Consider the following 11,756-nt stretch of genomic DNA (forward strand, 5'->3'; position numbering starts at 1 on the left):
GACGAGACGCGAGTGAGTGATGAAAATGTTCACTTTTGGGTGATAAAAGGGGGGAGTGTGTGATTTAACTCTTGGGGGCGGTGAGTGTGTGGGCTAATGATACAGTTGTTTTTGAGCACCTTGGAATACTAATGTGTGACTGTAATGTTTTGTCACATAGCTAGAGAGGCACTCAATCCAACAAGCATACAGCAGGGGCTGTATTTTAGAAAAAAAAATAACGGCATGTCCCACAGCACTTTGCTGCTGCCTGGCTGCTACAGATAAGTAAATCAAATGGATTTTCTCCAGCATGTGCATGCCGATTTGGTATCTGCTGCTTTAATTTAGAGGCGCATCAACAAATATGTCAAACTAGAGAAAGGGGAGTCACGGGGACACATGTTAGGCATGTCAAACGTATTAGAGAGACACACGCTCACAATGGTGTATAACTGCCAGCGTCCGGTGTGTGTGAGCCTCAGCTGCGCGAGCTTGGGCTGGATTTCAAAAATATTAACCTCCTTTAATTGCTTTGCAGTGCATGTCAGTGAGCCGAGATGGCTGGCTGGCCCGTGTGGCTTGTGTTGTCATATGAGTGGATGTGACACTCACGTGGTCTTGTCCACCTCTTCGTGGATCTTCTTGACTGACAGTTTGATGTTGAACTTGATGCTGTTGAGGATGTTCTTGAAATAGGTCTTCTCGCCCACGTCAAACTACAAGAAATACAGATATGAAGAGATTGTTGAGTGTGAACACATTAAAGGAGTAGTTTCGGTAAAGGCACTTTTGCTCTTAGCACAGTTAGATTAGTAGTTAGATACCATTAAATATGACCACTCATGTCTGTTCACTAAATATGAAGCTACACCTCTAGAAGCTGGTTAGTTAGCTTAGCATTATGACTAGAAACAAGCTTGCCTATGTCCAGTTGTTACCCATTTGGCCTGGCAACCCCTCTATAACTCCCTCATTAGCATCTGGTGTGTTTGCTTTATAGCTTTCTGTTTAACAGGCAAACATGAGAGTGGTATCGGTCTTCTAATCTGACTCTCTGCAAGCCGGCAAATTAGCATATTTTTCCAGGCATATTAGCGTATATCCCAAATTGTTGAGCGGCTCTTCAACTGGATACTTGTGTGGATGCGTGTGAAGTGAGGTGGGGTGAACAGAGCTACTAAATCAGCGACTAATTAGCCATTATGTTGGAACGGCGGTAATGTGCGGTGAACGTGACACCATTTACTTATGATTCAATATGTGTGTGAGGGCTTTTTGCTCCCGTTGTGCTGGCGCCTAAAATTGAAATGCACTCGCAGTAGTTTATATAACGCGTTGACGACTGTGTTTGTTCTTCTTTGCCTAAAGCTTTTTGTGACTTCTCCATTCTTTAAAGACTGACAGTAAACACATCAACTCACTTGTTTGCTTTATTTTGCCTGTTTAGTCTCTCAGGGCCAGATGTGCTTCTGTCAGCTTATTTGAAAAAAGTTCACATCTGCACAGATCATCATATAAGCAGATGGAGGGAAATGGGCCACTCACGGCTTTCACAACCACCACCTCCCACCCCTGTCTGTGAACCTCTAACTTACTCTTAACTCTTGCTTGTTAGTAAAGTTGGGATTGAGGCAAGATGGATGCTTCGAAAGCCGCCAGTTTCTCTCAACATAAAATACTATAAAGCTGCAACAGCAGGTCAATGTGAAGCTAATTTTATCCACTTGATAATAACAATATCTGGTATTTTGAACTATGTAACTAAACAATATTGCATATTCAATGAGCTGATCATAGGGTCATGTTAACCTGAATATGCAAGTAAAAACTACAATACGTTTTCCTCTGACATGACCGGAATAGTATTAGACCCTGTGCTCTCAGTCGAGTTCGAAATCCTTCCAACTTTACATCAGTCTTGAACTGTGGAGTTTATTTTTCTGCATTATATTTCGTCTTTATTCCTGCCATTTTTACTTTTTCTCAGAGTGCATATTGAAAAACTCACTCTTCTCATTTTGCTGTCTCTGTGTGTACAACAGCGTAAAGAAGAAACCCTCAAGTAAAGTGCAAACACCTCCGAGCTGTATTTAGGTTTACAGTGCCTCAGTAAATTCATGTGACTTTGTTGAGCTCTCGGCTGCTTTACAATTTCTCAAATCTAGATTGCACTTTCATCCTTTTCACCTAAGCAAAAGACTCCCGCCTCCCAGTGGTCCCCATGCAGATATATACGGCACATACACCTGTTTATACAGCTTGCACCCACTTGTTTTCTGTCAACTTGATTGCACATCTGCGACAGCCGAGCGGCGCGCTATACCAGGTTTTCACACCTGCCGCCCGGTTCTATCGCCATAGCCTACTCAAAAGCATATGATTTATTTGAACAGTCTCATCAGTGTGTGTCGGGTTCATTTACACCTGCTCGTGATATATTTTTGCCCCATCTTGAATACAATCACAGGGGATGCGCGGGGAGGATGTCTAATGGAAAATCATTCTAGGGGCAGAGAAAGAAAGGGAGAGAAAGGGATGCTGGGAAATTGGATTTGTTTGCATGATTTGTGGGGCCTCGCAGTGAAAACGGGAAGCCCATGACTCACCCCATACTCCTTGTCGATGAGCTCAGGCTTGAGCACGAAGTCTGGGTATCCTGTCATCACCATCATGTGCTGCAGCTGGGGACAAAATCATTATAAGAGGTGAGTGTGAGGGAGGGAGAAAGTCAGAGGTGTAATTTAACTAAGATTTACTAAAGCCTCTGTTAACCCAAATCCCCAAGATCTTTTAACTATGTAAACTAGGTAAAAATGTAAGATAGTCATTTCAATTTGATAAACTGTAAAGAAGTTCGGTTTAGATGAGGCAGGCTTTGCTCTGGTTCTTATGACACAATAGGTATTCTGAACCGATCATGTCAGTTCTCTGCCCGAACGTTCTATACAATCAATGCCTGTTGCCATGCAGACCATTGGATATGGCCACGCCCATACAGTCCGGAGAAAACGGTCTAGACAGTAAAAGAAAAACAGTTTCTATAACTAAGTTTTATATTATGTATAAATATTTATTAACATTTATTTCAGATTTATGTGAGAACTTGTTGAGATACCCAACTTTGATATCATTTATATATTTATTTTTGATTTCCAGAAGCTTTAAGTACAATTTTGAATGACTTGTACTTTATTTGAATATTTTCTTTTCATTCTACTTTATATTTTTACTCCACTGTAATTCAGTAGGAAATATTCTACTTGGTACTCCGCTACAGTTATCTGATAACTGAAGTTATAGTTACTTAAAGAATTAAGATTTAGATTAGGCCTACATGTATGGTTTTCATGTACTCTTTACACCACTGGAAAAAGAGGAGGAAGAACAACTGGTCCAACATCACCCACATCCACTTGCAGTAACTAATAAGCTCTTACACACTCGTTTTTGGACCAAGGCACCCAACCATCCAAGCACAAATGCGCACACGCGCGCGCACACACACACACACACACACACACACACACACACACACACACACACACACACACACACACACACACACACACACACACACACACACACACACACACACACACACACACACACACACACACACACACACACACACACACACACACACACACACACACACACACACACACACACACACACACACACACACACACACACACACAACTAATCAAGCAAACCCAATGTAATAGGCTTACAGGGAAGCTCTTTATATTCAGCATGGCCCCTCTAAAAGGATTATAACTTCAGATTGTAAAAGTATTAGAGGGGGATATCTTGCAGTGCAGACCCCTAAATCAGCACCACAGAGAGATGTGGATTAGGTGATCCGCACTTCTCAATGTCAAGCCCTTGATGTATTCCATCGCACACTTCCATCTAACCGAGCAATCAATCAAAAATCCCAATGAAAGAAAAGAATAGCAAAGAAATAATGAAATCCCTTTTCAAATACTAATCGGATCTGGCAAGGAGGAGTGGTATTTGTATTAGGACTCAAGAAACCTTTGCTCTGGCCGCCTCCTTGGTGGCTTCGTCCATCCAGTCCAGCTCCTGCAGCCGGAGGTCCAGGGAATGCTTTATGTCCTCTACCAGCTCCTGTACCTGGAGGAAGATCACATCATATTGGAAGAAGTTTTTAACTCTGTTGCCTCATAGTTCGCTTCATTGAGTCCCCCCAGGGTATCTTATTTTTCCACATATTTTCTTTAGGGGTCTAGATCAGTCGTTGAAACCATGTAAGGGTTACAGGCATTTCAATGGGACATGTGAGGCTGATGTTGATGTGGAAAAAGTGCTTAACCCGCAGGGCTGTCTCCACTGACAGGTGGTTTCTTCGTCATGTTTGTTTTGTAAACCAGAGATGAGAGAGCCACATTGCACGTATGTGATGTTGGGAAACACAATGCCACAGTGAATGTCCCACCAAACCATGATGGATATCTGCTTTTCACAAGCAGCCAGGACCTGTCTGTTAAGCCATACGTCCTGTCAGACTGTGTTGAGGGCTGAGATAGATCAGCAATTATTTATTTGAATTAGTTTTTTTACTGTGTCATATCTTTCCATTGCTGGTCTTCTGAACCTATTTTGTTGACTGATGGGCTCCTGAGCGATTCAAAAAGTGAGTTGTCTTTCAAGCATGTGTTGTCATGTCAATAGCTGCAGCATAAAGGGTACTTACATGATAGATTTGTTTTTGATACGGTGAATTTTGTTATCTATTGTGTGTATTGTTTCTTCTGTTAAGTTGTGTTTGAAAACATAACATGAAAAGAAGTTTAAGTAAATGCCAACGTATTTGATGAAACACACAATTTATGTGCACTGATATGATTAATCCTCAAGGCACCCAACCAAAAGGGGACTAGTGGTCTAGATGACAGATTGATTGGATTTTCTATGAAGAAAACATCATTTCTGTTGTAATGAACACTGCACATCCATGCACTTACTAGAAAAGTGAACTTGTTAGTGTTACATTTCTATCTAAACTCATATACATAGTGGTACATTAGCTTGTCTACAATGTTGGATTTTCCTCCTCCTTCATAGTCACTTTGCTGCAGCTTTTGATTCAAGAAGTGTTCAACAAAAACAGAATGACAGTTCTATTTTCCAGTTGCAAGCAAGAGAAAATGGACACATTCACTTGTGGTCTGTAATGGAAAAATGCAAAAATGCAGAGAATTTCTCAAGCTATAATGTAACAGCCTCCACACACATCCTGCGTCTACCTTTAGAGCGCGTGGCCTTACCTTACTGCTGCCTCTCTCACGCTTTTTGAGGACACACATACAATGGCTCAACTGCTGCTGCTGCTGCTGCTTCTAAAAGCCCTGTCTTTCTACATAGAGATTTCATAGATAATTCCCATTAAAAATGAAGTTCTTTCATGCCATTTATAATGCATATGATTTATATTGAGTCTAATATTGAGTCTGGACAGTAATCCGTGCCCCCCATTGCCTTTTTTTTTTTTTTTACATTTTCGCTTGTTGGAAGTTTTATTTTGAAAGGGACACACCAGGAAAAGGTGAAACTACAGCGAAAGCTGCCGGTATGAAGTCAATATACCGTCATATATATGTCATATATATGACAGCAGAGTATTCCTCTATCAGTTAAAGTAGAGAGACGCGCGGCTCTCAGAAAAAACTAGGCGAGCCTCCTGAGGTAAAGGGGAGCGTCGCTGCAGACGTGCCTCCGACGTCGGCCGTGCGTCTGAGGTTGGATGTGTGGCCGCTCTAGGTTGATTACACGGTCGGTGAAAAAAAGTCAGACACAGACGCGCAGTAGAGGCGCAGTAGAGTTAGGATGTGTGTGGAGGCTGTTAGTAAGCTACTAAGCCACCAATGAAACTATGGCTATGGCTATGTTTTTGGTCCTTGCTGTCCAAATACCATAGAAATCCATATAGATTGATGTCAACCTTAAATATTAAAGATCTCCTTAGATCCAACAGTTAATAATATCATATTTTGTGCCGCGAGCAGGATCTTTCCTCAGCAAAATGTTTAATTTGCTTAACTTTAACCATTCACCATATAGTTTACTTTCCATAGCCAGGTGTTTTCTCTCATTTAATACTGTAGTTGCCAAGCACATATATAGCAGAGAGCGAGAAATAGAGAAACTCAGAATAACTTTGTTTCTGTCTGGCGAGAGGGTTGAAGAACATGTTTTTTTTCCGAACTTCGGTGAACTTAAAATAATTGTAGGCTCCGGTAAACAGGACGGACACCCCTAAAAGACAGTGGGACATGTCTCCTTCAGCTCCCCTTACACTGGCTATACGGGATAGGAAGCTTGTCTTTTCTCACTTTGTCTCCTGTCTCTCAGCTTCAGCTCCTGAGACTCATTAATTCCTGTTCATGCTGAGGTAGGTGGTACCCTTGAGTCAGTGAAGGCCTCGCACATCGCAACTAGGTTTGAGTCCAGTACCTCTCCTTTTGATAATGAGGTCTCCAACCTGTGAACATGCCAACATAGCACGAGGAGGACTTATATAGCAGTGTGAAATAACAGCGTAATCAATAAATCAGCATGAAACTGTCTATCCTGCCCACAGTAGACATACTGCCGAACATACTACAAGGGCAAATGCCGTTGGAGTTTAGATGTACAGGTGCATCTAAAACATTTTGAATATCATAGAAGTTAGTTAATCTCTAAAGTGAGACATTTTCATTTCTCTCAATTTTATAAAATGTTTTAAGATTGCGAATTACTGATCTTTAAAAAGCATCTAAAAATATTAGAATAAGACCAATCAAAAATAGCAATATGCTTATCTTTTGAGATGCTGCATTTTGGATTTCCATGAGCTGTAAAGAAAGGCTTGTTATGTTTCACTTTGAGTTTAAAAAATGAATGCATTTTTCGTAATGCACCTATATCTGGGATTATCTTCCACTTCATCTGGCAAAAATCTGCCAAACTCTGGCCTTGATCCTAAAAATCCCCCTCTTCTCTCTACTTATATTAATAGGAAAGGCTCCACTACCTTAAAGCATTAATGAAATGTACCCTTAGTATCTTATTACAATCTTAAATGTAACATTGGGGACCTTGGGAACTTTAAAATTTCAATTAAGGAACAGTACATTGGAAAGTAATTAACGGCAAGAATTTATCCGGTTGTGTCAAACGTGCTTTATGCTCCTTAGTCCTGAGCTTTGGCAGAGATTTAAAAGTTTGCAAGAGAAGGAGAAAGGCAGCTCCATGTTAGATACAGTGTGTAAGGCGGACCGTGAGAGTGCCAGAAAGAAGTAGAGAAAAGGGAGATGATGGAGGGCTTAAAGGAAGGAGCATGGGGCTTACAGAGGTTAGAAATCCCATTGGGCTCCATATCCCCATGTCCTAGAATGAACATGAGACGGAGATAAGAATACGTATTGGCAGAGGATTAAGGTGAAAGCGAAAGGGACCAAAGGGCAAGAGGTGGGGGATTAGCAGTGGGCAAAGGGCAAGATAGAAACATCAAATCAGCGTCAGAGAGGTACAGACTGTACAGACAGATCTGATTGGGACGGATGTCATTCCCAGATATGGTATAGGAATCTATTAAAATCGTCCAGCCATGTCGACAAACACCGGAGAAGCCGACCAAGAATGCCCCCCCCAGCGGAACAGAAGAAAATGATGAACTACAAAAGAAAGATAGAGAAAAATAAAGGAGACTAGATACATTGCCCAATTGCATGGGAAAATGTCTCAGATAGTTGCGAAATATTGTTAAATGTTCTTTCCAAACCAACCATAAGTTCTGGTTCACGTTCTAGTCTGCCCCCCGGACCCGTACCTTGGCTTTGCTCTGTGAGGAGAAGTGCTGCTGGACGAACAGGGCTCCCAGGGCCATGCCAAAGTGTTTGTTGGCCTGAGTGAGGCAGAGCCTGCCCAGCTCCAGCTGCTGCTCCGTGCCGTCAATCTCCCGGGAGAACTCGTGGATGGTGCTGCGGAAGGCGGTGGACAGGTGTTCACTCAGCGCCGCCACAATGCGCCACAGCATGTAATTATGAAGAACCCTAGCATGGAGGGAACAAGAAAGATGGGTTGATATAACGTTATCATAGAGAAGGGTTTGCGTTGAATCAATCTTTGAATTCCCTTTAACAGCTCTGCAAAATGAATACGAGAGAGACACGTGTTTTCTAATCAAAAACCGTGAAAATAATTAAAGTTTGTCTTCCTGACTTGGCATGAGAATTTATTTCATTGCGACTTAGTCTACCATTCACGCACACTAAAGGGATTGATTAAAAGCTCATGAGTTACTTTCAAATTTTCATTAACAGTATAATAGGCTGACAGTTTCACGACAATAGGCGATTTATCATGATTTATTGGGAAAAAACAAGCATTTACATGCAAAATATGACATTTAGCTCCCCCATATAGCCGGGAAAGAAGGATCCTTTTTAACTGTGGGATTGTCAGCCGAATCAGGCTCTTTCCATCTAATTGTCATATAGTCAACCCCAACTCTTAACAACAAATATTTAACTGTTCTCTACAGAAGCCCTTCCTCTAATGCTCAATAAAAGCAGCAGAAACCACTTCTGTCATAATAATAACCCAGATAACCTATTCTTATGGAATATAGAGCCCTTAAAGTGATGCTGTGAAACTTTTACTGAATGGCAGCCACTGTAAATGCTACAATAAAGCATAGAAGTCAGAAAACTCACAAAGCAATATCTGTTGAAGGGTTTTTTCTAATTTTTTTATTAAACTTTACTGTCTTATTTTTACTTCCAAAAGTTACATTGTCACGCATTAAAAGTAAGCCTGTAGCAGTCTTTATAAAGTGACATCTACTGTGTCTAAGTATAATGCTTTTCCATTTGGCCCCGATAGCGCTGTGTTTTTTCCCCCCATCTGCCCTCTGAGCAAAGAGTTCCTCTGAAAAAAGTTTGAGAGAGAAGAAAAAACAAGAGGGCGACAGTGATGGAGAGTGAGTGGCGAGGTGTCAAGAGGGCCAAGCAGTTAAAGGACTGCTCTCATCCGAATCCAGAGTGACTCGCAGTGGAGAGAAAAAAGACATCGTTGGTTTATGTATTCAAGCTGTGTCATGATTTCCAGACGACAGAGCCCTGGTGAGCCCTGGTGCCCCCACTGGGTGCACACACGTCTAATCCGCCCTGCGGGGACAACTGGCCCCCCTCTCCCCTACTGCGAGGCACCATGTGACCCTCAAGGCATGTTGTTGTCTGTTTTCCCCCAGTTTTCTTTTTCTTTTAAAAAAAAATTCATTTTCCGTATGCATGACAGATATTAAATCAAAAGCGCCTTGGCAACAGCACCCCACGGTCGCGCCAGCAGAGCACTTGTGAAGTGAATTTAATTGAGGAGTAAAAGGGGGGAAGGAGGCAGAGGAAGGGGGAGGCTAAGTAAATAAACTAAAGAGACACTCTCAGGTGGGGTGTCTTTGATCGTCAGGACCAACAACTAAATCAACATGTGTTACAGATGTGGCTGCTGCTCTGCCTGATTAGCTGGCTTGTGTCATTTGGGGCCGCCACCTGGTCCTAGTAGATTATTTGTTGCCATTGTTGGTGTTGTCACACATGGACAGGTGTGAGTTTATACAGTACACGCATGTGTGATCATTTGTATGTGTGGGAGTGTGTTGCACTTAAGAGCAGGGACAAATATGAACATCTGCTTTATGCTAATGTTAAAACCATACAGCGTTGTCTCTACTGGATGTGTGGGAGGGATGAGCAACATTTGACTTGAGGCGTCTTAAAAAAGAATGGCAATCATCTCTCAGAGGGAAGCTGGATTCATGCCTGATACATGGGGTTAAACGGAGGTTTTGATTCTGAGTTTCTAGATTTCTCTTACTGATAGTACCCTCGCACTATAAGATGGATGTATTGTATGTGTTCAGGCCTTATCTTTAATTGCATTTCCCACAGTAAACATGTTTACATTCTTTAGTGGTACCTGGGATATGGAGCAACGGTGGACTACGACCCACTGTACCGGCAGCTTGTATTTCACCTTATGGCCTTACTGAGAGACCACTCCTGTTCATGTGTGTATGTGTGTTAATTAATTTTCATTTGTGATAAAGAGCGGCAGTCCCGGTGAGCATCATGTTTGCAGTGAAGATGGCTTTGCTAGATATGTGTTAAAAAGATAAGATAACTACTTCTTTGACTTCCTTAACATTGTCGTCACTTGACGGTCTTCGGGGAAACTTGCAGCAGAAAACACAAGCGGCAAATCGCACTTCTTGCGGCCTCCATGAAAAAATATTAACAATTTCAAAAATGTTCGCGATTATCCTGGCCAAAATAATTATGATTTACAATACATTGGGCAAGCCAAGCGTTCAGCCATGGTGACAGGTTTAGGATTTAAGAATGACTTTAAAGAATGCAGCAAGTAGTCTTCATTTAAGATACTGGAAATCAACAGGTTTAAAAAAACAGTAACTACTAAAGAACAGGTTAGCACTAAAGTCATGCTATCAGTTTAACTAAATTATTTCTTACTCTTGCAAAAACATGTAGCCTGCTATGACCAACCTCCCCAAGAACTTCCCTAGCGGCCAAAATCACCCCACTCTCCCCTATTTGCGGTCCCCCATGTATATGCCGACGACTGCTTTGTGCCGTAATGAAGTCTAGAGGGCCTGGATGTGAGAGCGCTGTACAGATCAAGCAGTAGGTCTTAATCACTGGAGTACTGAGTGAAGGCTCATTAGCTGAATGGATTTTAATGGGGCTAGTTAGCGAGATGAACAGACAGCGTCCCCGTGCACTGCATCAACACATTACACACAGGTAATGACCCTGTAGGTAATGGAGGAGGGAGAGACTCTTCTATGCCAAACTTGGAATAACTTGAAAGAACCAGAGTCATTTTACAAGTTAATTCCCCTGTAAACCCAAATCCACAAAATCCTTCTTACTTTTCAATATTGGGGATATATAGTTGTATGATAGTAAGCATTTGAAAAGAGTTAAGCATTTGTATCAATCCAGTGTAATTTAAGTTTGATAGACTTTACTCCAAACATTATGTTCAATGCTCTTTTTACACAATGAGTATTTTGTACCAATCACGGGAGCCAATATTTGCCCAATCGTTCTATAAAACCATTACTGTTTGATACGGCCACGCCCATACAGTCCTTTCAAAAGGTCTACTTTAGACAGTGACAAAGCAGTTTCCTAATATTTATATATCAAAATTTAGGGAAAAGCTTATTGAACCACCACATTTTGATATCATATATAAATGTTCACGATTGTAGACCAGGTATACAGAGGCTAAAACTATTTTAAAAAAGTGGAAAAATGGAAATAAAAACAGAGAAAGTAGCCTACGCACACAAGCTTTCAAACTGCAATCTACACACATCACAGAGATGGTATTTTGTGGGACACCTTGTTTGACCCTAATCCAGAGTACCTGATAGTAGCATGACTGCATATATTTTTAACTCAGGAGGCCTGGCTGGTATCTAAACCTAGACTGCTAAAAGCTTTAGCGCCATGAAATTCACAATTTGGCCAACAGCTTAATCCAAAACTGCTTTGCGACTACCTTGAGTATACATTTTTAAAAGCAGTGCACTCAGCTGGTATTGGGTCCTCAACTGAGGCTGTTTCAATTGTATGGATTACTCACAGACACACAGGTATTGTGCCCTGTAAAACACCTGAGTAAACACGTGAAATGATAAGACTCTTCCGTTCCGACTTCAAACTCCACAGCCCAAACAC

The 11,756-nt window shown here is 41.6% G+C and overlaps 1 protein-coding gene across 1 annotated transcript in view; it reads right to left on the reverse strand.

Annotated features, from left to right (window-relative positions):
* The window catches only part of ecel1 (endothelin converting enzyme-like 1), a 42,115-nt gene that overhangs the window by 18,719 nt on the left and 11,640 nt on the right, over positions 1–11,756 (reverse strand). The window contains exons 6-9 of the mRNA XM_080025110.1: positions 7,820–8,042; positions 4,021–4,119; positions 2,589–2,663; positions 595–698 (exon numbers count right to left, since the gene is read on the reverse strand). Of these exons, the coding sequence (XP_079881236.1) occupies positions 595–698; positions 2,589–2,663; positions 4,021–4,119; positions 7,820–8,042 (501 nt within the window). The remainder of the gene's footprint in view (positions 1–594; positions 699–2,588; positions 2,664–4,020; positions 4,120–7,819; positions 8,043–11,756) is intronic.

Source organism: Ammodytes marinus (assembly GCF_949987685.1).
Source record: "Ammodytes marinus genome assembly, chromosome: 3".
Lineage (NCBI taxonomy): Eukaryota > Metazoa > Chordata > Actinopteri > Uranoscopiformes > Ammodytidae > Ammodytes > Ammodytes marinus.